We start from the raw sequence: 27493 nt of genomic DNA, 5'->3' as shown, positions 1-27493 counted from the left end.
TAGGCCAAAGTTGCATCTTTATTCCGCGGTGACATCGTTTATTTATTAAGTATTGGTGAATTAGATTCTTATTTTATCATCAATATACTTTATCTCTTTGGATGTACCGGAGAAGAAATTATAAAGCCTACATGCGTCTTAAGTACCGAGGAAAAACCTCCCTAAAAGAAACCTTGGTATTGGTTCACATCAGTTAGATCCTCTTCTTTTTGACTGTGTTTGTTAAGATATGTAAAATACTATTTTCTTTGAGATTTACTTGCATACTATTTTCCTGAGGGTAGACCGATGGTAAGCCTTTAGCAACAATGCTGAGAGCGTATGGATATTTATAATGTGGAAAGTTTAGTTGAAATGGTACCTGCTTCTGGAGTTAGGTAATTTTATTAAATATTATTCGAGTGGCTGCACATTGGTATAATTATAAAGGTCTCTCCTAATGGTGATTGGATTCAGTCTTGATGCTATTTTTAAAATCCTTCTTTCACTGCTGAAAATTTTTGAGAAGTGTTGTGAGGCTGCCATCTCTATTGGCGCTACATATTTTAATAACGGTTTTATAAAAATACAGTATGTATATACGAGAATAGGTGAAGAAGCTCCCTGGAATTTACATTTTATTAATTTTAGTAAGTTTACTCTATTCCTTGCTCTCATGATTAATTAATTACCTACTTGCGTATATGTCATCGCCCCGTCAAAGGTGATCCCAAGGTATTTGACGGATTTCCTGGGTGTAATTTGTTCTCCCTGTAATATTGATGTAAAATCCAGATTGTAATTTGTGAATGCTCTATGATGAAATATTATGAGTTGACTTTTCTGAGCATTCGGACGTGTTTTCAATTTGGCAAGCCACGGATCCAGTAGAGTGATATATTGTCTTGCTGATCTATGTAGGCTTTCAGATGTGGATGCGTGGCACCAGGAAGCAGTATCATCTGCATTAAGACCTAAGTCTTGATTCCACTTGATTGGCAGAGGAATGTCTGATGTATATAATGTAGAAAGAATAGGCGATAATACTGCTTCTTGAGTTACACCATAGACTCGATAAAACAATGTTGATTTGATGTCATTTATGAATACTGATGTCGCTTTGTTATCCAATGAACTTGCTATTAGTTTTACCAATTTAACCAGAAGCAATTTTTTATTAATTTATAATAAAGTACCGAATGCTATATTTCATCAGTCGCACATTCAATATCTAACATTAGGAATAAAGCACCAGCTCCAATATTTAATCTTTGTCTCACGCTGCTTCCTAACAAAAATACTGAACCGCTGCTGAAAGTACTTTTCTAAAGCCTGCTTGTATAGGTGGAATGAATTGTTTGTGATCCAAGAACGTTTGTATACTGTTACGTAATATCGCATCAAAAGTCTTGTGGATCACATATGTAGTTCACTAAGGCTACCAAAGGGAAGTCTTTATTGATTTGCAGCGTGTTTTAGTATATAGTTGACTATACCGCCAAAGAAGATGTAACTTGCGGATTTGTGTAAATGTTATAAAGAATAAATGCAAAGAAAGACTATCTACTGCAAAAAACACGGTTTCAGACGAAAGTAGCCACACTTGTTTTCCGTATAAAATAGAAAATAATGTGCGAAAACATTTTGTAAGTTCAAAAGAAAATGTGGAAAAGAAACAGCCACCATAATATAATGAATTTACGTTGAAGATGTAGGGCTTCAATCGAACCTATGACTTACTGTTGGTAACATCGTTAACATGACACAGAAAGGCTAAAATGAAACTGCATCGTATCAGCAGAAAATAGGCTGGATATATGCAAGATCCCACCGATTCTGGAGCAATAGTCCATAAAGAAAATAAATTACGATGTGTCAGGGGAGAAAATTTGTATCTGAAGATGACAGCGGAACGGGAGAATGCTGATGCCGGCTAGCGAAAAGGCAAAATCATGTTTATCAGCAATTAATCTTTATTTGTGGGTGGAACGATCATAAGCTCGAAAGACTGGTCAGATGTTTGTAGTTCACACTGATGTTCCAAGTTCTTGTGAGTAAACAAACTCTATTCCAGCTGTCTTTGTTTTCCTACAAAACAAATACTGAGAAACACATAAAATAAGTTCAGTATTTCGGCCTTGTTCGTGCCTATGAGGAAAACAAAGAATAACACTCTTTTATAAGCATGCGATCAGTTGTAGCATATATCCCCAGGGAATTATTACACGATATTTGGCAGTCTGTTCAGGAGAACACACCTGAAAGCCAAAAGCATCAGGACTTAACCGACTGTTTCTGAACCAATTGCTCGATAGCGAACATATGCCAAAAGATGTGTAGAATTTAAATGGAAGGCACTATCGCACTAAAGTCTCTGAAGGATGGAACCGAAAGATAAATGCATTAATATCAAAACTTCATTCAACTCTTCATTCATTAGAAAAAGTTTTCGAGAAGACGGCCATCAGTTTGACCCATTAATTTTATATTCGACGGGAAGATAAGAAAGACGTTAGCAATTACGACCACCGAGACTACTGAAAGGCTCCAAAAAGACTCCATATTGACAGCCACTTAAAATAATTTAGACTTAAGTGATCTACACCCAGAAACTACAGAGAAGATGAAAACGTAACGAACATTATAAGTTATGTTCACTTCAAGTCATACTCATTGCCAATTTTGTGGTAGAAGTGAGACTACGGCCTCGCGGTTTCCCTTGGAAACGGCACAAAGTCGGCTAAATGTCTTTTGTAATTTCTGAAATATTTTCTAATGAAAACCGATGAGACTATCTCAAAGGCCGTGTCTCTTCTACAGAATTATTGCGGCATGCCAAGTGAAAGACCATATGAATTGAAATCTGTAAATTAAAATCTGTACGGGTTGTCATCAAACACAAAATCCTCGGTGCGGAAACTCAGGAAAATATTATGCAGCTATGTCCTTCCATACTCCTCTGTCTGAAGATGTGTCGTAGGCTACAGCACTCAGTGCTACGTTGCTAGACTTATTTGTCTGCCTGTACCTGCGGAAAGCCGCTTACTGCCACAAGAGCTCTAGGTTCCGTAGAAATGTCACTCCATAGAAAATTCACTCCCCCCACGAATTACGTTCTACAGCCATGAGACTTGCCGGTCGACATTTCGACATCCCTAATACCACATCGCTCCATCGAACTTGTTTTAACATTTAGCTCTTTCAGCAACCTCAGGGGTAGACTACTGATATTTTACTCGTCAATTCCTGCTCTTACTAACGCTGCTTTCTTCCGAAACATCGTTGCATCGTGTTCTGGAAAATACCTGTCATCGTATAGAGAGTTAAAGTGTAAACGTCGTGCGACTTGGGCCTTCCGTCGGGTAGACCGTTCGCCGGGTGCAAGTCTTTCGATTTGACGCCACTTCGGCGACTTGGGCATCGATGGGTATGAAAATGATGATCATTAGGACAACACAACACCCAGTCCCTGAGCGAAGAAAATCTCCGGCCTAGCCGGGAATCGAACCCGGGCCTTTAGAATTGACATTCTGTCGCGCGGACCACTCAGCTACCGGAAGCGGGCGTATAGAGAGTTGTTCACATTGTAGAATTCGAGGAGGCCGTGTTCTGTCAGGCTGGAGATGGTTTGTCAGCAAATATCCTTCGATATCTCTGCGAAATTTTTACTGCAAGGAAGAAAGTACCAAGTGTTCTGGTGGAGTACTTCACCACTCCTCTTCCTTATAAATGACTATCAGAACTTGAGAAACAGTCAGTCTCTTAAAAAGGAAGAGGAGTTTCCATTCCACAAACACGACGATCGCGGGAACTTTCTTGTGGGACTGCGTGAAACCATTAATGAAACTCCCTGGCAGATTAAAACTGTGTGACAGAACGTGACTCCAACCCGGGAGATTAGCCTTAGGTCGGGATGTGAGTTATTCTTGCGTGATTCAGACGGTAGAGCACTTGTCCACAAAATACAAAATTTCATAGGTTCTAACATCGATCCTGCACGCATTTCTAATCTCCCAGGAAGTTTCATGTAAGTGCACAACCCGATGCATAATGGTAATTTCATTCTGAAGCCATTGCTCTTACAAACATAAAAAAGTCAAGTTTGGGATAATGGTAGTCACAATTTGGGGTAAAGGGAGTGACCATCTACTGCTCAGAATGGTCAGTGTCCTATTTCTTCGAGATATCATGTTATTTCCACTGTGTTACGATTTAGCGTTATCAGCAGAACACGAGAAACATTTTGATATTGTCAGACACGCTTGTGTCATTTATAAGCAAATCACATGGATATTTGAGGGAGGGTGTCATTATTGTGCACTTATTGAGAATGTCGATCCTGCCTCTTAACAATGTTGTGAGCTTAGGTCAATGCTGTAAGGCATACTTTGTTTACATAAACAATAAACCAAACATGTATTTCCCGTCATTAGTTGCTGATTACTATTTACATTAGTTCGGTCTACGATCCTGTGTAATGTGAATGGAGGACAACAGTCAAATTCTATATTCATAGACTTCCGTAAAGCCGTTGATACTGTGCCACCTGCGAACTGTTAACAAAGGTCCGAGCATACGTTAGTGGCTTGAAAACTTTTTAAGTAATAGAAACCGGTACGTTTTCCTGGGCGGTGAGTGTTAATGGGAGAAAAAGGCATCGTCAGAAGTGCCTGAGGGAAGTGTAATAGGAACGTCCCTGTTCTCTGCATACATACAACACCTGACAGACAGGATGAGTGGCGGTCCGCGACTGTTCGCTGACGACACTGTGGTGCACGAGCCAGTGTCATGTTTAAGTGACGATAACATGACTTAAATTTCTTTTTGGTGTTATAAAGGGCAGCTTCTTGTGAATGTGAAAAAAATGTAAGTTAATGCAGATGATAAGGCAAAAGAATTCTACTATATTCTAATAGAGTGATTTGTCCCTTGGCACAGTCGCGTCGATTACATATCCAGGAGTAACGCTGCAAAGCAACATGAAATGCCACGAGGACGTATAGTGGTTGTAGGGAAGACTAACAAACTCTCGACTACGATTTATTATGTGAATTCTAGGAAAGAGTAGCTCACGCACAGAGGAGCCCGCTTACAAAAAACTCGTGCGACCCAAACATTCTCCAGTGTTGCTTGAGTGTTTGGGATCCCCAGAAGGTCAGAAATCAATGGAGACATGGAAGTAATTCGGAGGCGTGCTTCTAGATTTTTTTGCTGGTAGGTTCGATCAGCAAGCAAGAATTACGGAAACGCTACAGGAACTCAAACGGGAATTCCTGTAGGAAAGAAAGTGGTTCAAATGGCTCTGAGCACTATGGGACTTAACTTCTCAGGTCATCAGTCCCCTAGATTGGTTCAAATGGCTCTGAGCACTATGGGACTCAACTGCCGTGGTCATAAGTCCCCTAGAACTTAGAACTACTTAAACCTAACTAACCTAAGGACATCACACACATCCATGCCCGAGGCAGGATTCGAACCTGCGACCGTAGCGGTCGCGCGGTTCCAGACTGAAGGGCCTAGAGCCGCTCGACCACTGTAGGACAGCTGTAGGAAAGAAGAAGTTATTTTCCCGAAACATTATTGAGAAAGTTTAGAGAACTTGCCTTTACGACTGTTTGCCGAAAGATTCTGTTGCAGCTTACATCTATCTCCCGTATGGACTGAGAAAACAATAGAAGAGAAATCAGCGCTAGTGCGGAAGCGTATAGATAGTCCTTTTTCCCTCCCTCTATTTGCGAGGAAAGGGCTTGACAAACGGAAGTTCAAGATACACTCCGTCATACATCGTACCGTTGCTTCCGGAGTATGTATATAGATGCATTCTACAAGTGAATAAAGACAGCCATTACCCCAAACGATGACTGAAATCATCGTGAGTATTATCAGTGTAATGTTGGTGAGTTGACGTAACGGCAGGTACCATCTAGGGTAAAGTCTGTCTGCGTTCAGAGTAATGGCAGTAGCCATGTGGGGTAATCGTAGTTAGCTTTCAGTGTCATGGCAATTATTCTTTGGGGTAATGGCAGAAACTGGGGAACTGGCAGTCAAAGTTTGGGATAATGGTAGTCACAATTTGGGGTAAACGGTGTCACCATCTACTGCTCTGAATGGCCAGTGTGCTATTTCTTCGAGATATCATGTTATTTCCACTGTGTTACGATTTAGCGTTATCAGCAGAACACGAGAAACGTTTTGAACAGCAAGATAAAGTTAATATCCTAACACAAGGTCAGTACAATTTCTGACTGTCTTTGAAAGTTGGTAGTTAAAAACATAGCAGCCCCACGTTTCTTAAGTATATAGATGATTATTACTAATTTACTGAAATGCTATCTTGTACTGCAAGATAAAGCTAATACCCTAGCATGACATCACTATTATGTTTGGCTCACTTTGACACGAAATGACATTTTGACGTGGGAACAACAACTTTTACTCTGTCTGATTTGCTGGCAAGTATTCAGGTCATACTGCTGCCCATTTGAAGATGTATGAGTGCTGCTTTCACCGAGCATAAGATGTTGTCATTGTTTACTTTGCCAATTCTAGGTGCACCTGAGACTATAAGTTAAATGGGCAGTAGCCCCCGTGCGTATTTTTCAACAAACTTTTACTTATTTAGATCAATTTAATGCGTGGTGCGAAGATCAAACTGTGGTCAGCTACTGGCCTATAATTTATTGAAGTTGTGTCAACAAGTGAGCTGCGTATTTTTTAGTAAGTTATACCGACAATTTAAATATGTGAATATTTAAGGTCCATTGTGCTTGCAAAGTATATTAGAGCAATCGGATGTCCGTTGTTAACAAGTGCTTGTTATATTAATGTTTTTATCATTGATGCATATTCGTGTGCACACGCTGAGTGTATTTTAATACGTAATACATGCAATTTAAAAGTAAAAATATTTACTTTCAAGGACCACTGTGTTGCAAAGCGTGTGTTGTACTAAAAAAGGTTACTATTTTATATTGGTTGAAATTTTGAATTTTCCAAATTTGTAATTATTCTTAGACGTGCCTTTATTCTCGATAAATGGCAAATAATTTTACTAAAGACTTTAATTTTGAGGTATCGACTCTGCTATCTTCTTTGATGCCACATCTGTCAGTGTCTTTGGTCGTGTTGTATGTAAACATAGGATAAGACGTCCAGTTTAAGTGATACATCATAATAAAAACAAATTATCCCTTCTTTCCGTCCTGCCTAAAATTGGATACACACTCATTTGGTTTGGTGTTTTATGTTGCACAGTTTTATTATATATGGGTGTTAATTAACATTTGGTTGTAGGAAATGCGCCCAATAAAAGTTAAAGAGAGCCTTGGCCCCATAATTCCGATTGATTGATAAGTATTACAGCAATTCGTTATTTTTTTTTCTTAACCTCGACAAAGCCAGATTATTTCTAATGAAATTCAGGTAACAGTCGACCAGTACCATCAATTATATTTTTCTACTGATATGTTAACTTCTCCCCAAAATTATCGGTGAAACATTACTGAATAACGTGAGACATGACAACAGATTCTATAATATTTCTTCATGTTAAAATAAGAAAATCTTTTACGTACTTTAGACTTGAAGGTAGAAATCCAACACTTGACAGATAAACATAAAATAGTTAAGATTTATTTTAGTGGGTGTATTGTGCCTGAAATCAAGCAATCAACTACATTCTGCCAATAATTGAGGCAGCCTATTTCCTTTGGGCGTAACTTGTCAGAGGAACTTAGTGTTTAGCATGTCATTTTTAAGCCACATGTATTAAGAAATGCAAATAACATTGATGCACTTAATTTCAAAATCTAGAGCGATGTTTTAGGCACCAGTTTGACATATGTGTGTGTGTGTGTGTGTGTGTGTGTGTGTGTGTGTTTAGAAAATAACATTGTTTCCCTTAATATAAACACTGCACATTTTTGTGCTACTTGCGCATTTTTGCTCAGTGTATCTTATATTGGGAAGAAACATTGTCGCATTTGACAAGCATCATACATGCGAAAAAAATTAGTTTGATGCTGTGTTGTACCTTATACCATGGCATATTAATCGAACTTTGAATGTTCACAAATGCTGTCATCTGCTGGTGACGACAAGCAATATATGCATAAAGCTGGAGATGATTTTACTCCTCGTTTTTGAAGTTGTACAACACAATATTTCAAGTAAAACTTATCTTAGACAACTGTGAGTATATAATTCGTTAATTATATTGCATAAATGAATGTTAGATTTTAACTATTTATGGAGAGTATTTTTATACTCGTTCCAGTACTCCATAGCGAATGAAATGGCTTCCAACGGCGTTTACGTATACAACTGGCGTGACCATAAACAAGTCTGTAGCCAGGAATGAAAAGATACTTGACAATAAATTTTTGGCGCTGTTTTACGGAGTTTACGTGGAGGATAAGTATTTTTGAAGCATGTGTGTTTCGATGACATATTTTACGTGGGGAAGTACTGCGAACATTATATTTTTGTAAGTAATTCAGGTCGTTCAGATACGTTTGAGGGCAGCCTAATTTCATGCTTTCGAGCTACATTGTGATTGGCTCATTCATTTTAATGGCTGCTAAAGTACTAAGCTCTTATTGAAGAGGGGGAGTGATGTTATAAATGACAACTGTAGTAGTTCTGTGATGTTCAATTGTTTTTTTATTTTCTAACTAGTACAACTGGGCTAGCTCCACCAACTTCGATTTTGGTTGTCTGTTTCGTTTTTAATGGCTCCTAAAGCACTACACTGTGACTGGCTGCAAAGGGGAGAGTCGGAGAGAGGCTAAAAACTACATCTGGGTAAGTCTTATTAACAGCAAAAACTGCTATGTGAGAACTCACACATTAAGAATTTAGTAACTGCATATGGACTAAGAAGTCTAAAGAAGTATGAAAAGTGGTAAAATAGTTATACAACAATGACAGGAGTAGTATAATTTTGCAGCCGATACGCCTGGATGGATGGAAGACATACGTATATGAAGAGTTGTTAAAATAACAATCAGAATTTCAAGACGTATGTCGTCTTATAGGCAACGAACATGACACAAAAATCCAGGAGATAACTACTGTGGGGTTACAGACGTCAGTTAAGATATTCAAAAATGGCAAAGCACCAGGACATATGGCTGTTTACATGAAGTGATTGAAGGCTGATCAAGCGTAATATTTTGACATGTTGTGAAACTATTTAATCTCCCTCTTAATAGAGGAGAAATTGCTATCGAGTTTAAACCAAGGTTGATCACAAACATATTTTAAAAATGAAAAGAAAGATGATTGCAATAATTCTTGAGGAATCACATTTGTCAATTCTATATCTAGAATATATAATAAGATCCTTGAAACTGGGATTGAGAGAGAAATAGATACAGCAGAAGAACAGAGAGTCTTCGAGGCAAGCAGACCTATTATTGATTGGTGACTGAGAAGAAAATAGTTCATAAGTAGGATACGCACATCGTTAACATATACTTGCGTAATGCGTGTGACTGTGTATCTGTTTCTAAGATGTGGGAAACAATGACTAACCAGAACATACATTAATGTGATGTGCGACCTGATAGAACGCTGTGTTCAGATAATAGTTGTAGTGTTAAAATGAGGAAGTTCCTATCGCACAAACTGAAGGCTAGTAGAGGACTGAGACATAAATGTTTCTTATCTCCTACGCTCCTTAAAATGTTTCTGAACGAAGCATTGAACAATTGGAAAAGAAAGATAGAGAACCATGAGAATTAAAATAAGTGATGACATCCTATTCTCCCCAAATTTCGCGAGCGATCAGATCACTTGCACCAAGGAAGAAGACGATGTATATTATATGTTAAGAATGATATGAGCAATGAGAATTGAAAATGAACTTGAGTAGTGGTTGTCAGAGTTATGGAAAGGGATCTTGTTATGGCGACAGATCTATAGTAAATATTTAAGGATAGTCATTTCGGACAAGGGTGGAAGCAACGAGGAAATAAAGCACATAATATGGAAAGGAAAGACGGCAATTAAGCAGCAACATTCCACTGCTTGGAAGAAAAAGTTGCCACCAAATTTTAAAAGGAGGAAATACAGTGAAGCGCTGAAGAAAGTGGTATAGGCATGTGTATACGAATACAGAGATATATAAACAGGCAGAATATGGCGCTGCGGTCGGCAACGCCTATATAAGACAACAAGTGTCTGGAGCAGTTGTTAGATCGCTTACCGCTGCTACAATGGCAGGTTCTCAAGATTTAAGTGAGTTTGAACATGGTGCTACAGTTGGCGAACGAGCGATGGGTCACAGCATCTCCGAGGTAGCGATGAAGTGGGGATTTTCCGTATCACAATTTCACGAGTGTACCGTGAATATCAGGAATCCGGTAAAACATCAAATCTCCGACATTGCTACAAACTCCCCACACATGAACATTACTGAGCATATCTGCGAAGCCTTGCAACGTACCATTAAAAAGAGATCTCAAGCCATCGTACTCTTAAGAATTTATGGACAGCCCTGCAGGTTCCATGGTGCCAATTCCCTCCAGCAGTACATTAGACAGTAGTCGAGTCCTGCGTTCTGGTGGGGGATACACAATATTAGATTTGTGTACCAGTGTCTTTGGCTCTTCAGTGTATTGGAGTATACCTGAGATAAATGTTGTGGGAATCTCTAGGGGCATGAGAAGACACTGAAGGCAATGATAATGGAGTTATGAGGATGAAATTGTGAATTAACAAGAAGAAACAAAATAAAAAAATGCAGTGCCAGGACAGCAGATGAGAGTTATCAAGGATATTGTACACACAATTGGAAAAAACAACTAACATAACACTGAAATCTTAGAAGAATGACAGAAAGTGTGACCTTCTAAAATATGGCACTGAATGCCTCCAAGACACAAGAGAAGAATTTTACCCTGGCTGCATTGGAACGTTGGAGTGCGGCCTGCCAAGCAGAACAGATGTATGCGGGAGGACTGGCTGTGCAGAACGATATGAAAACAGGGATTCGAGAAACATGTAGTCTAGGAAACGCGCAAAAAAGGAGATTTAATTATTTGTTGAAACTACGTCCTGACGTACTGCCTCATTTTAGTACACTACTGGCCATTAAAATTGATACACCACGAAGTTGACGTCCTACAGACTCGAAATTTAAGCGACAGGAAGAAGATGCTGTGATATGCAAATGATTAGATTTTCTGAGCATTCACGCAAGGTTGGCACCGGTGGTGACACCTACAACGTGCTGGCATGGGGAATGATTCCAACCAATTTCTCATACACGGACAGCAGTTGACCGGCGTTGCCTGGTGAAACGTTGTTGTTGTGATGTCTCGTGTAAGGAGGGGAAATGCGTACCATCACGTTTCCGACTTTGATAAAGGTCGGATTGTAGCCTATCGCGATTGCAGTTTATCGTATCGCGACATTTCTGCTTGCGTTGGTCGAGATCCAATGACTGTTAGCAGAATATCGAATCGATGGATCAGGAGGGTAATACGGAACGCCGTGCTAGATCCCAACGGCCTCGTATCACTAGCAGTCGAGATGACAGGCATCTTATCCGCATGGCTGTAACGGATCGTGCAGCCACATCTGGATCCCTGAGCCAACAGATGGGAAAGTTTGCAAGACAACAACCATCTGCACGAACAGTTCGACGACGTTTGCAGCAGCATGGACTATCAGCTCGGAGACCATCGTTGCGGCTACCCTTGACGCTGCATCACAGACAGGAGCGCCTGCGATGGTGTACTCAACGACGAACCTGAGTGCACGAATGTCAAAACGTCATTTTTTCGGATGAATCCAGGTTCTGTTTACAGCGTCATGATGTCCGCATCCGTGTTTGGCGACATCGCGGTGAACGCACATTGGAAGCGTGTGTTCGTCATCGCCACACTGGCGTATCAACCGGGGTGATGGTATGGAGTGCCATTGGTTACACGTCTGGGTCATCTCTTGTTCGCATTGACGGCATTTTGAACAATGGACGTAACGTTTCAGATGTGTTACGATCCGTGGCTCTACCCTTCATTCGATCCCAGCGAAATCCTACATTTCAGCAGGATAATGCACGACCGCATGTTGCAGGTCCTATACGGGCCTTTCTGGATACAGAAAATGTTCGACTGCTGCCCTGGCCAGCACATTCTCCAGATCTCTCACCTATTGAAAACGTCTAGTCAATGGTGGCCGTATAACTGGCTCGTCACAATACGCCAGTCACTACTCTTGATGAACTGTGATATCGTGTTGAAGCTGCTTGGGCAGCTGAACCTGTACACGCCATCCAAGCTCTGTTTGACTCAATGCCCAGTGGTATCAAGGCCGTTATTACGGCCAGAGGTCACATGAAAGTTGTAGTACAATATATTTGTCCAATGAATACCCGTTTATCATCTGCATTTCTTCTTGGTGTTGCTATTTTAATGGCCAGTAGTGTATTATGCTGTGGTTGTCGCTGGCTTGGGGGTGGTGGCGGGAGAGGGGATTGAGTGTGCTTGGGAGCGGGCGTGGATTGTCAAAAATGTAAACCAAGTTATGCCAGAATGTCCACTGTAAACGAAGTGCCCTAGAATCACCATAAGCAATATTATTGGTAAATTATGAAACCGCTAATCGAGGGAGACTGAAGCCCTAGTCTGCTCAGTGGTTTACAATACTAAAGATTTATGAAAATCACCTTATGTGTATTATAGAACATTTACGGTTTCGGTTCTAGGATATCTTTTGGTTCTAAGAACGAAACCGACCGTAACACAATAAATTTGAAATAATACACACATGAAGTGGCCAATTCAGCTGTAGGGCTCAACATGATCAAAATGACTTCAGTGTCATGTTTCGCATAATCACCGCGACTATAAAATAACAGAGATAAGGCTCCTTACTGAGTCATACAGTCATTTCACGCTCGGTCGATAAACGGATGAAACACAGCTGACATTTGCTCGTATCCTCCACAAGGCACTGTGCAGCAGCTTGTGGTGTGTAGACAGAGATTTTTCTCTTCCTTCGTGCATTTTGGCTACCTGTAAAAGTTTTCGTGTATTCGATTTTCTCCTAGCTTGCGAAGTGATTGTTTAAACTGGTACAAAGATGGTTGACGTTAGCTCCAGTTTAGTCCCGAGGAGAATATTGGTGTTACGGAAAAATTATCTCATGGGAAGATGTGCTTTGTACAAAGTTCGAATATAACGGTTACATGCAGCATAAAGCACGGTTGTAGATGCGATATCGGAGCAGTCTATTACAGACCGGCGAGTAGTGAATGCGGCAGCACGTCGTGAATTAATCGACATTCGACGTGAGACGAAAATCGGCACGGGAAGCATGAGTCACAGCGTATCGGAAATTATATAGTAATTGAGGTAACGAGATCAAAAGTGCCTAATCTGGATGTTCACTATTGCAGGGACAATATTTTGCACACACGTAAACCGTCAAGGATATCAATGATACCATTCGCTGATGACATTGCTATCCTGAGTGAAAGTGAAGAAGAATTAAATGATCTGCTGAACGGAATGAACAGTCTAATGAGTACACAGTATGATCTGAGAGTAAATCGGAGAAAGACGAAGGTAATGAGAAGTAGTAGAAATGAGAACAGCGAGAAACTTAACATCAGGATTGATGGTCACGAAGTCAATGAAGTTAAGGAATTCTGCTACCTAGGCGGTAAAATAACCAATGACGGACGGAGCAAGGAGGACATCAAAAGCAGACTCGCTATGGCAAAAAAGGCATTTCTGGCCAAGAGAAGTTTACTAATATCACATACCGGCCTTAATTTGAGGAAGGAATTTCTGAGGATGTACGTCTGGAGTACAGCATTGTATGGTAGTGAAACATGGACTGTGGGAAAACCGGAACAGCAGAGAATCGAAGCATTTGAGATGTGGTGCTATAGACGAATGTTGAAAATTTGGTGGACTGATAAGGTAAGGAATGAGGAGGTTCTACGCAGGATCGGAGAGGAAAGGAATACGTGGAAATCACTGATAAGGAGAAGGGACAGGATGATAGGACATCTGCTAAGACATGTGGGAACGACTTCCATGGTACTAGAGGGAGCTGTAGAGGGCAAAAACTGTAGAGGAAGACAGAGATTGGAATAGGTCAAGCAAATAATTGAGGACGTAGGTTGCAAGTGCTACTCTGAGATGAAGAGGTTAGCACAGGAAAGGAATTCGTGGCGGGCCGCATCAAACCAGTCAGTAGACTGATGACCCAAAAAAAACCGTCCTACCAGACGAATGAAAGTCACGATTCCTCCGCAGGGCTCAAAAATGGCTATGAGCACTATGGGACTTAACTTCTGAGGTCATCAGTCCCCTACAACTTAGAACTACTTGAACCTAACTAACCTAAGGACACCACACACATCCATGCCGGAGGCAGGAATCGAATCTGCGACCGTAGCGGTCACGCGGTTCCAGACTGTAGCGCCTAGAATCGCTCGGCCACACCGGCCGGCCCTCCGCAGGGACACATGGAGTGTTCAGTGGTGTACCTTCAGGCATATCGCCACCCATTGAAACGTGGAGTGTCATCAACCATTCTATCATACGTAATTAATTGTCAGTGTCAATAAAATTCACCAAAAGCCGTGTAATTTAAGATACTATTTTATTTTATTCTGAAGGCAAACAGTTTCGACATTTCATAATGCCATCTTCAGGCCCCATACACTTCTATCCTGAATATGGCATGACGAAATGTCGAAACTAGTTGCCTTCAGAATAAAATAAAATAACATCTAAAAGTACACCGCTGTTGGTGAATTTTATTGACACTGACATTTAATTAACTAGCCGATGTCCCCTGGCCATGATGGACCAACAGAGACGAGATTGTACCTCAAGGGTTAGGAGACAAGTGCATGGAGCAGGCTTTACCAGCTGACGACCGACTTGCGTCCCTTAGCTGACCGCTTGACGCACAAGCCAGCCATTAGCATGGGTCAACCACATCGTCACTAGACCATGCAACAGTGGCGACGTGTACGATGATACGATGAACTCTTTTCGTATTATGTCGAGATTATAGGACCTGAAAGTGTGGCATAGACCCTATGAGGCAATGGCTCCTGCGTGTCAGCTAGGTGCGGCTCAGAAGCGGCTTTGTTATATTCTGAAAAGGGTCCATATGATCACAATCAGTTCTAATTGTGCGGCTGCAGGGGCCAATGATAGGTTCTCGTTATGTGGATTGTTTTACAGACGAAATGGATACCTTAGGGTACCGTTATGTGAACGTTTTCCAGCAAGACAATGTAACATGTAACTGCTGATTGGTCGTATACAGGTGTCTTGGTGAAAACTCCAGTGAATTCACGACCACTATTTGCCCCGCCTCCCCATCCCTTGCACGGAGCACTCGATCTTACCTAAGTCGAGCATTCAAGTAATGTTGTCGATACCCGTGTCCACACGATGAAGCAATTACCAGCAACTAAGGGATGCACGATTCCTGACACAGCATTATTCATTATGTCCTCACATAGGCCATGTGTGGGAACAAAGATCGATTATCGAGCACTTAGGGAACTGGATCGTTGATAGTGTTATAGTTCGATCACTAGACTGGTCGTTGTTAAAGTTGTGTTATTATGGAAGAAGTGGAAATGGACGAAGCAGCTGCTGGGCGTGTTGCCATCGTTGTAGGCGGACCTCAGTGAACTGACGTAGTTATCCTGATTATCGAGAACACTGTAGTCGTTTTGTTAAAGATGAATATCAGAATTATATGTGGAACTTGTCAGTGTTCGCGTCAACGGCGCTGTCCACCTGTGTGTATCACCAACCTGGTGTGTGTGTGTATTTAGATTGCAGAACAAAGTGTATCTACATTCAATAAACATTTTATATTTTTGCTACGACACATACGAAAAGTAGTTTCAGTGCAAATACATGAACAGTGTGCAAGTTTAGTATCATTTTCACAGTTGTTCACTAAAAAAAGTGCTAGGAGTGGCAGTAAAACTACGTTTTGTAAGATTCATGTAGCGGCAGTCGCCGAGTCGAGAGGACGCGCAGCAGAGCAGCAGCAGGATTTGTCTGATAAACTCTAAATTAATTTAGTCTTTGTTTTTTTTCCATGTGCTTCTGCAAAGAAGTGAACTGTACGTTTGTATTTTACTGTGTAGTCTAGTGGTTAGAAAATTAATCGTAGTTTCTGTTTTTGCGTAAGTCTTGTGAATATCCCTGTGTAGGGCGGCTTCCTAATATGTTTTCCCGTCGCCATAAACGCCGTGACGCCACTAAGTTTTAATTTTGTGCTAGTAGACAGCACACAGTTTAGATCAGTGAATTCTGGTAGGATTACTTATCTCGTGCAGTAACTTTTCGGCAAACGGGGTTTCTAATAACAGGTTTCTGTAAATACATCAACTTCAGTAGAGAAATTTATTTCTGTTTAATAACTTGCGGTCTCAAGTACAGTGATGAATCTGCACAGCAGTTTTTAGTGTTACTAAGTAGCGCCTTTTGAGACATATCTATTTATACAAAGTACGATATGGTTAGAGACTGTGCTTGTTGTGAGTGGACTCAAGGAGAGTTGGCTGCTGTCCGTAAACAGCTGGAAGCTGCGTTGGCTACCGTCGACCAGCTCTTAGCTAATGCTCAAAGTTGCGGTGACGTCAGGGCGTCAGGGCCCCAGTGATGAGGCCTGCAACACATTTAGTGCCACTGGAATCTCTTGGTGACCCGGACGTCATTGCGGCTTCTGGTACGCTACAACTGACCGGTCCGTCCTCACTCCAGAGTGGGTGGCAGACAGTGGTGGATTCGCGTGTCACTGGGCGGAAGGTGAAAGAGGGAGCAGGTCTTGCGGCTCTTGATGATGACTCTGAGCCAGCACGGGATGCCTCTACTGTTGGACGAGCGTCTGATTTTCCTGCCCAGTCAGTAATCCATCTAACTACAGACCTATATCATTGACGTCGGTTTGCAGTAGGGTTTTGGAGCATATACTGTATTCAAACATTATGAATCACCTCGAAGGGAACGATCTACTGATACGTAATCAGCATGGTTTCAGAAATCATCGTTCTTGTGCAACGCAGCTACCTCTTTATTCGCACGAAGTAATGGACGCTATCGACAGGGGACCTCAAGTTGATTCCGTATTTCTAGATTTCCGGAAAGCTTTTGACACCGTTCCTCCCAAGCGACTTCTAATCAAGCTGCGGGCCTATGGGGTATCGTCTCAGTTGTGCGACTGGATTCGTGATTTCCTGTCAGGAAGGTCGCAGTTCGTAGTAATAGACGGCAAATCATCGAGTAAAACTGAATTGATATCAGGTGTTCCCCAGGGAAGCGTCCTGGGACCTCTGCTGTTCCTGATCTATATAAATGACCTGGGTGACAATCTGAGCAGTTCTCTTAGGTTGTTCGCAGATGATTCTGTAATTTACCGTCTAGTAAGGTCATCCGAAGACCAGTATCAGTTGCAAAGCGATTTAGAAAAGATTGCTGTATGGTGTGGCAGGTGGCAGTTGACGCTAAATAACGAAAAGTGTGAGGTGATCCACAAGAGTTCCAAAAGAAATCCGTTGGAATTCGATTACTCTATAAACAGTACAATTCTCAAGGCTATCAATTCAACTAAGTACCTGGGTATTAAAATTACTAACAACTTCAGTTGGAAAGACCACATAGATAATATTGTGGGGAAGGCGAGCCAAAGGTTGCGTTTCATTGGCAGGACACTTAGAAGATGCAACAAGTCCACTAACGAGACAGCTTACACTACACTCGTTCGTCCTCTGTTAGAATATTGTTGCGCCGTGTGGGATCCTTACCAGGTGGGATTGACGGAGGACATCGAAAGGGTGCAAAAAAGGGCAGCTCGTTTTGTATTATCACGTAGTAGGGGAGAGAGTGTGGCAGATATGATACGCGAATTGGGATGGAAGTCATTACAGCAAAGACGTTTTTCGTCGCAGCGAGATCTATTTACGAAATTTCAGTCACCAACTTTCTCTTCCGAATGCGAAAATATTTTGTTGAGCCCAACCTACATAGGTAGGAATGATCATCAAAATAAAATAAGAGAAATCAGAGCTCGAACAGAAAGGTTTAGGTGTTCGATTTTCCCGCGCGCTGTTCGGGAGTGGAATGGTAGAGAGATAGTATGATAGTGGTTCGACGAACGCTCTGCCAAGCACTTAAATGTGAATTGCAGAGTAGTCATGTAGATGTAGATGTAGATGTAGATGTACAAGTACAGAGGGTGGCTATGCTTGTCACTGGGAGCTCAAATGTTAGGCGGGTGATGGAGCGCCTCAGGGAGATAGCAGGCAACGCGGGAAATAATTACAGTGTGCATTCGGTATGTTTGCCAAGAGGTCTCATCCGTGATGTGGAGGCGGACTTCAAGCGTACTGGGTGCACCAGGCTGCATGTAGTTGCATATGTCGGCACTAATGACGGCTGCCGCATGGGTTCTGAGGCCATCCTCGTCTCCTCGCGGCCGGTGGATTTTTAATTGAACTCAAACAGCAACGCACGCGGGGTGCAGGCTAAGCTGTTTGTTCGTAACATCGCAGCAAGTGTTGATCGCGGGCCTCTGGTTCGGAGCAGAGTAGAAGGTCTAAACCAGAGGCTCAGGCGACTCTGCGACAATATCGGACCCGAATTTCTCGACCTCCGCTATCTGGTGCAGAATTTTAGGGTTCCCCTTAATATTTCAGGCGTGCTCTACATGCAGGAAGCGGCTACTAGGTTAACAGAGTACGTGTGCAGTGCACATCGGACATTTTTGGGTTAGAGAACCCCTCCCTTAGGAGCAAAGACGATTTTCCTGTTAAATCAGCCACAGCGACCTCAGAGGATCTTCATCCTCGCAGATGTTAGATATAAAAGATTAATATGATTTTAGGAAACTGCAGGAGGAAAGGTCCCAGAATTAGTATCGCTTACTGAAGGTTATAATGCACAGATAGTGTTGGGAAGAGAAAGCTGGTTGAAACCAGACGTCAATAACAACGAAATACTAAGTTCAGATTGGAATATTCACCCTAAGGATAGGTTAATCGCCAGTAGTGGCGGCGTGTTTATTGCAATAAAAAATTTGGTAAAATCTAGCGAGGTTATCACGGATTCCGAATGTGAGTTAATCTGGGTGAAATTGAGTATCAAAGAACGGTCGAAAATGGTGATCGGGTGCTTTTATAGATCCCCTGGAACAGGATCTGTAGTTCCAGAGCGCTTCAGACAGAACTTGCAGAGTATCATTATTAGTTTTCCTGATCATGTCGTAATAGGGGGTGACTTTAACTTTCCAGGTATTGATTGGAAGTATTATACCATCAAAACTGATCCCAGAGACAGAAAATCGTGTGGCATTGTTCTGGATGTCTCGTCCGAAAATTACCTTGAGTATATAGAGAACCAACTCGTGAGGGTCACGGCTTAGACCTCCTGGCAACAAACAGACCGGAACTAATCGAATCAGTTAACGTAGAGGAAAGTATCCGTTATTATATGGCTGTGATAGCACTCATGACGACGGGTCCTACAAGGAGTGTTAAGTAAGATAGGAAGATATATTTGTTCAGAAAGGGTAACAGGATATAAATTACAAAATATCTCAGCAGTCAGCATCAAATAATCTGAGATGAGGAAGAAGATGTGGAGAGCAAATGGAAAAAAATCAAAGGCATCGTTCAATGTACCCTAGACAAGTATGTTCCGAGTAAGGTTTTAAGGGACGGGAAACAGCTACCATGGTTCGATAGCAGTGTTAGAAAAGAGCTACGTAAACCAAGAGCGATTCATCGAAGATTCAAGAGAACTAAAAACGAAGTTGACAAACAAAAGTTGAACGAAGCGAAAATGGACGTAAGGAGAGCAATGAGAGAAGCGTTCAATGATTTTGAAAGTAAGACGTTGTCAACAGACTTAAGTAAATACCCTAAGAGATTTTGATCATATGCAAAATCAGTAGGTGGCTCAAAACCATCTATTGATTCTCTCAGCGATCAAACCGGCACCGAAACGGAAGATAAAGAGAGAGAAGGCCGAAATACTGAATTCGCTTGTTTCACCGCGGAAGATCGTAACACTGTCCCTCCTTTCAATCGTCGTACGAACGTCGGGCTGGCAGATATTGAGATAACCGATAGCGGATTTGAAAAGCAGCTACAATCGCTTAGTAGTGCAAAGAAGTCGGGACAAAATGACATACCTGTAAGATTCTATAAAGATTACGCGAAAGAACTTGCTCCCCTTCTAGCAGTAGTTCCCCGTTGAACGGTTGAGCAATGAAAGGTACCTAGCGACTGGAACAAAGCGCAGGTCATTCCCGTTTATAAGAATGACAATATCACAGATCCACGCAACTATAATGCTGATGATGTTTGGTTTTGTTGGGCGCTCAACTACGCGGTCACCAGCGCCCAACACAATAGTAGAATTGTATCGTCGACGTCAATCTCTTCTAGGATTATGGAACATGTTTTATGCTCCAGAATTATGACGTTTTTGTAAAATGAACATCTCCTGTATAAAAATCAACATGGATTCCGCAAACAGAGAGCTTGCGAAACTCAGCTCGCTCTGTTCCTCCATGAGATCCAGAGTCCAGTGGGCAACGGCGCTCACGTTGATGCCGTGTTCCTTGATTTCAGTAAGGCCTTCGACACCGTCCACAGTGCCATTTAATGAAATAAACGATGAAAGCTTACGGAGTACTGGAGCAGACCTGCGATTGGATTCAAGACTTTCTTGCAGATAGTACTCAATACGTCGCTCTTAACGGAACAAAATTGACAGATGTAAAGGTAATAACCGGAGCACCACAGGGAAGTGTGATAGGACCGTTGCTGTTTATATATAAGTGATATAGTAGAAAGCGTCGGATGCTCTTCATGGCTATTCGCAGATGATGCAATTATCTACACCAAAGTAGAAACGCCAGAAGATAGTAAGAATTTCCAAAACGACCTGCAGAGAATTGACGAATCGTGCAGGCTCTGGCAATTGACGCTGAACACATTGCTCATAAAATAGGAAAAGGAGTACTGTACAGCTACACTATTGATGACAAACATCTGGAGACAGTGTCTGGCGTAAAATATCTAGGTGTAACTATCCAGAGCGACTTTCAGTGGAATGACCGTACAAAACAGATAGTGGGAAAAACAGACACTAGACTCAGATTCATCGGAAGAATCTTAAGGAAATGTAACTCATCCGCGCAAGAAGTGGCTTATAAGGCACTTGTTCGCCCGATTCTTGAGTACTGTTATTCTATCTGGGATCCCTATCAGGTAGGACCGATAGAGGAGATAGAGAAGATCCAACGAATAGCGGCGCGTTTCGTCACGGGATCGTTTCGCTGGCGAGAGAACGTTACGGAGATGCTAAACAAACTCCACTGACAGTTGTTCGAGTGGGCCGTTGTGGATCAGGAGAGATTTACTAATGAAATTTCGGCACAGCACTTTCAGGAAGAGTCGGACAACATATTACTTTCCCCCACATACATATCGCATATTGACCACGAGGAGAAAATTCGAGAAATTAGAGCAATACAGAGGCTTACCGACAATCATTCTACGCACGCAATATTCGCGAGTAGAACAGGGTTGGAGGGATCAGATAGTGGTACCGAAAGTACCCTCCGCCACACATCATCAGGCGGCTTGCGGAGTGTGATGTAGAGTGGGAGACGAAGAACGAAGTGCTCGGATTAAAATGCGAGGAAGACAGAGGTGTAGCTTTTCACTCCTACTGTTGAGTCTCTACTTCGAAAAAGCTATGACGCAAGTGAAAGAAAGGGTCAAGTGGGGAATTAAATTTCACGGTAAATGGATATAAATGACTAGATTCACTGAAAACATTGCTAACCTCAGTTGAAATGCAGAGGAATTAAGAATCTGCTGAACTGAATGAACAGTCTAATGAGTACAGACCATGGATTGAGAGTAAATCGAAGGAAGACGAAAGAAATGAGCACAGCGATAAACTTAACAACAATATTGGTGGTCAAGGAGTTGAGGGAGTTAAGGAGTTCTGATAGTTAAGCAATAAAATAACACATGAAGGTCGGAGCAAGGAGGACATAAAAAGGCAAACTAGTACTGGCAAAATGGACATTCCTGGCTGGGAGAAGTCCTCTAGCATCCAACATGCCATAATTTGAGGAAGTAATTTCTGAGAATGTAGGTTTTCAGCACAGCACTGTATGAAAGTGAAACGTCGACTGTGATAAAACCAGAACAGAAGATAATAGAAGCTTTTGAGTTGTGGTATTACAAAAGAACGTTGAAAATTAGGTACACCGATAAGGTAGGAAATGAGGATTTTCTTCGGAGAATCGGCGAGGAATGGAATACATAGAAAACACTCAAAAGAAGAAGAGATAGGATCTTAGGACACTTGTTAAGACATCACGGATAACTTCCATGGTACTAGAGGGAGCAGCAGACATTGCCGGCCGGAGTGGCCGTGCGGTTCTAGGCGCTACAATCTGGAACCGCGTGACCGCTACGGTCGCAGGTTCGAATCCTGCCTCGGGCATGGATGTGCGTGATGTCCTTAGGTTAGTTAGGTTTAAGTAGTTCTAAGTTCTAGGGGACTGATGACCACAGCAGTTAAGTCCCATAGTGCTCAGAGCAATCTGAACCATTTTTTGGAGTAGCAGAGTGTACTATAGAGGAAGACAGAGATTTGAATACATCCAGCAAATAATTTAGGACGTAGGTTCCAAGTGCTGGAACTCAGGAGAGGAATTCATGGCGGGCCGCATCAGAACCTGTCAGAAGGCTGATGACTCAAATATACATGGTGCTGCAACCCAGCAGACTCATGCCAATTCTGAAAGGGGTTATGCTTGTTTCAATTGCAATTAAAATGGACATTTTGCGTGTGGTAGAAATCGGAGCAGAAGAAGAATGAGTGGTGTGAAAATATTAACAGCTTAATTAAGAAGATCCGAAATTTGGATGGGCTCGCAGGCACTACTCTACCCTTTCTTTGTGCCACTCTTCACGATTAATCCTCTACTATATTCTGGGAGCAGTCTTTCACTTATTGACGATTATTGGTACCAGAGGGTTTCTCGTCTTCCTAAGACTCTGGAGGTATAAAAATCCCACTTGTCGTGAAGTTATGTCAGTTGTGGGAAAAAGTCATTTTGTATTTGAAGAGTCAAGAAGTGTCTTGGCCATTGAAATTTACGTTAGTAATGGGGTGGGTTTGGAAGTGGTTATTGTGTGTGATTGCCTTGAACAAGCCGTTTGTATTTTGGATTGTGTAGCTACAGTCTCTGGGTTTAAATGTCGACCATGTGTCAACATCTGTGTCAGTCCGAAGTATGTGCTCTTTAATCTAATGGTTCTCAGTTTGATACTTCGCATAGGAATCCGGAGAAGAGCAGGACCTTGTTGCCAGTACTGGAACAATTCATAGAGGTGCTTACTGACCGTTTAGGAGTGACTGATAAAATACAGTATACCATTCAGTTGACAGACAAGGTTCCACTGCGTCAGTCACCGTATCGTCTATCCCCACCAAAAATGAAATAATTAAGAAAATTAATTGTTACAATGCTTGCTGAGTGGGAAATTAGGCTATCGGTTTCACCTGGTCCCTCTCCGAGATTTTTGGAAGGACAGGGTTATCGGCCAGTGGCAGATTACTGAGCGCTTAACCAAAAGTAGTTGTTGACCCTGTGCCACTATGTGATCTCCACAATTTCTCTGCTTGGTTTTCCAGCGACCAGCATTCGTCCAGTCTCGGTCTTAACTAAGCATACCACCAAATGCCTCTGGGCGAAGAATCTAAAGCACTCACAGCCTTTACAACGGACTGCAATTTATTCGAATATAAGCTCTTCCCATTTGGTCTCGCCACTACTGCAGCCGTTCTGTTCCATTTGTTAGTTTCTGTACTGTACCTTAAGTATAAGAGTGTATAGAACTATCTCGATGATGTTGCTATTATTTTATATATTTGCCGAGTACTTGAAGGCTGATGGAAGCTGGACTCACTGTGAAACATTCCAAGGTTAACTTAAAGAACCATATTTTTCTGGGGCTTATAGTTTTAACGAATGGGGTGCGGATTAACGAGCAGCAAATTCTAGGAGTACAAGTGTTTTCCACTCTTTCAAGTAAAAAAGATATAGCTACGTTTGCTAGGACGTAGAATTTCTTTCGCAACTTTATACTGAGTTTTGCACAACTGGCTGCATCTCTCAATCAACTGAAACGGAAAGGGGAACTGCTCACTTCGGAAGAATCTTAGCAAGATTCATTTGATATTCTCAAAACAGCATTACTTAGCACCCCGGTGTTGGGACACTCTAACTTGTTGGGACACTCTAACTTGTTCTAGTTAAGGAGTTTCAAGGCGAAAGGAAACCCATAGGGTAGGCTCAAGGCCGTTACCTGAGGCAGAAAGTAGGTGGCTAGATTACGAATTGGAGGGCTCGGGAGATTTAAGTTTTATTTAGCCGGCCGCTGTGGCCGAGCGGTTCTAGGCGCAATAGTCCGGAACTGCGCTGCTGCTACGGTCGCAGGTTCGAATCCTGCCTGGGGCATGGATGTGTGTAATGTCCTTAGGTTAGTTAGGTTGAAGTAGTTCTAAGTACAGGGGACTGACGACCTCAGATGTTAAGTTCCAAAGTGCTTAGAGCCATTTAAATCATTTCAGTTTTATTTAAACTATAGGTTGTTCATATCGGAGGCAGATACCCAAGCGTTATCTAGGGTTCTGGCACGTCCCCAAAAAACAGGTAGCGACATGGGAGGTTTGCGTATCTGAATTCGGTTTTGAGGTCCAGCATATTAGAGGGACAAACTGCCTATTGGCTTCTGTCTCGGGTTCTTCGGCCGACGTTCATCTAATGATTTTTCTGACGTTTCGCCAGCACGAGTGGCTGGCATTGTCAAAGCTTCACCCTCCATTGCCGGTGGTGAACTGAGGGTGAAGCTTTGACAATGCCAGCCACTCGTGCTGGCGAAACGTCAGAAAAATCATTAGATGAACGTCGGCCGAAGAATCCGAGAAAGAAGCCAATAGGCAGTTTGTCAGCAAGTGGCGACGAAAGCCTCAACAATTTTGTATATTAGAGGGAGTCACAACCGATGTCTTAAGCCACCGCTTCAAAATGGTTCAAATGGCTCTGAGCACTATGCGACTTAACTTCTGAGGTCATCAGTCACCTAGAACTTAGAACTAATTAAACCTAACTAACCTAAGGACATCACACACATCCATGCCCGAGGCAGGATTCGAACCTGCGACCGGAGCGGTCACGCGGTTCCAGACCGAAGCGCCCAGACCGCACGGCCACACTGGCCGGCCACCTGCTTCAACAAGAAGAAGAGCCACAGGATATGTCATCTGATTTGGTGAATTAATTTTTTGTTGGAGTGATCCGCGCGAAGGTGATATTTTGTGATTTAGATTCCAAGCAGGAAGCTGACCCTCATTTCCGCATAATTAAAAGTTAGATTGAAGGAGGAGAGGAGATTCTGGCCCATTTATTAAAAAGAATAATTCTGTGTAGCAAAACCTAGTATTACAGCAAGGCTAAGATCTGTTTGCTGATGGACCTAATACCAACCCTCTTCAAAAACTTGCATCAGAATTAGAATGAAAATTAAGGAGCATTTGACCTGGTCAACCTTAAATAGGAAAACAAGGAGGATGGTTAGTCAGTGCCAGGATTGTCTGAAGGCAAAACCTAATCCCAGTTCTAAGTGGGGGGGGGGGAATTAAATTCGTAGTCGGCATAGCACACATTGTTGAGATCTTCATTGATCACTTAGGCCATTTTCCGTGGACAGAGTACAGGAGCAAGTATCTTTGGTGATGGTGGATGCCTTCTCCCGGTTCGTGGGGCTACTCCCCAGTAAATGAGGTACTTCGAAGATGGCTGTCCAGCATTTATATCCGTTTTCCTCAGTCTTTGGTGTTCCTAGGGTGCTAGTGAGCGGTAACGCTGCAGTCTCTTCATCCAGGGAATTATAGAAGATCTGCGTTGCAGTGCTTACGGCCATGTAACTACCACACCGTATCATCCAAAGCTGTCATTTGCAGAACGCATGGATCTTTATTTGAAGTCAGCATTGATTATATACCAGTCCAGCGTACCGACTCGGTGGGACCATTCGATACGATAATTTAACTTTGCGATGAACACCACGCACCATGAGGCTCACAAGTCAACAGGTACAAGTCTTATGTTCACCTATTATAATAATTCACTACAGTCGAATGTGTCGCCTATTAATGATATTCTACCGGTTGATGAAAACTTGGAAACGATGAAGAGAATCTTGCAAGTGGCTGGAAACAACATTTTGAGAGTGCATAGAAAGGAGCTGCTCGATAAAATAAGAGTAGATGTCCCATCACTCTGCGTGTGGATACTCTTGTTTACCTAAGAAATTTTGAGTGCAGAGTAAGGGTGCCGAAAAGGTTACATAAAAGATGTTGTCCCATTATTTGGGTGAGCAAGGTACTTTCCCCAGTCCCATTCCTGGTCCAGGATCCATCTAGTGGCAAGGGTTCCTTGGGACATATCAGCCAGTTCAAAGTTCTGAACAAGCAAGGTGCTGTGGAAGAGTCAAGTAGGGTGCTTCTTACATTCTGTTTTGTTTCTTTTTAAAGGGGGGGGGGGGGTCGGGGAGAGGGAAGACTGAGCTTGCGCTAGCAACCTTCGCATGCAGTCGTCCTTTTCGATCTTGGAGCGCCTTGCTGCCTCTTGTGTTTGGTTGCGATGGCAGAGAGGTGTGCTATTTAGATGGTTGATCGGTGACGTCGGAGATGGACCGATTTGTACAGAGCGAGGTAAGCAAAGGCTGGACCGCGTGTTTCCGGCGGTTAAGGATTCATGTTTACTACTGACGCCGATAACGTCGACCGGCCGTTTGCGTGTCACACAACAAGTGAAGATATCAGTTGTTGTGGTAGCGAGGGGAATGATCACCGGTGCAAGTGATGGGCGTTCCCTGGTGCTGCCTAGTTACCGCAGTGAGGAGCATTTGAGAGGATGAGCCATCGTTCTGTAATACACTCCTGGAAATGGAAAAAAGAACACATTGACACCGGTGTGTCAGACCCACCATACTTGCTCCGGACACTGCGAGAGGGCTGTACAAGCAATGATCACACGCACGGCACAGCGGACACACCAGGAACCGCGGTGTTGGCCGTCGAATGGCGCTAGCTGCGCAGCATTTGTGCACCGCCGCCGTCAGTGTCAGCCAGTTTGCCGTGGCATACGGAGCTCCATCGCAGTCTTTAACACTGGTAGCATGCCGCGACAGCGTGGACGTGAACCGTATGTGCAGTTGACGGACTTTGAGCGAGGGCGTATAGTGGGCATGCGGGAGGCCGGGTGGACGTACCGCCGAATTGCTCAACACGTGGGGCGTGAGGTCTCCACAGTACATCGATGTTGTCGCCAGTGGTCGGCGGAAGGTGCACGTGCCCGTCGACCTGGGACCGGACCGCAGCGACGCACGGATGCACGCCAAGACCGTAGGATCCCACGCAGT

The 27493-nt window shown here is 42.6% G+C and overlaps 1 protein-coding gene across 1 annotated transcript in view; it reads right to left on the bottom strand.

Moving 5' to 3' along the window:
- Positions 1-27493, bottom strand: part of LOC126260678 (papilin) — a 267188-nt gene that overhangs the window by 89944 nt on the left and 149751 nt on the right. The window contains exon 5 of the mRNA XM_049958012.1: positions 10448-10456. Coding sequence (XP_049813969.1) covers positions 10448-10456 — 9 coding nt within the window. The remainder of the gene's footprint in view (positions 1-10447; positions 10457-27493) is intronic.

Source organism: Schistocerca nitens, chromosome 5 (genome assembly GCF_023898315.1).
Source record: "Schistocerca nitens isolate TAMUIC-IGC-003100 chromosome 5, iqSchNite1.1, whole genome shotgun sequence".
Classification (NCBI taxonomy): Eukaryota; Metazoa; Arthropoda; class Insecta; order Orthoptera; family Acrididae; genus Schistocerca; species Schistocerca nitens.
Note: the sequence above shows the minus strand (reverse complement) of the source record. Positions and strands in the feature narration are given on the sequence as shown.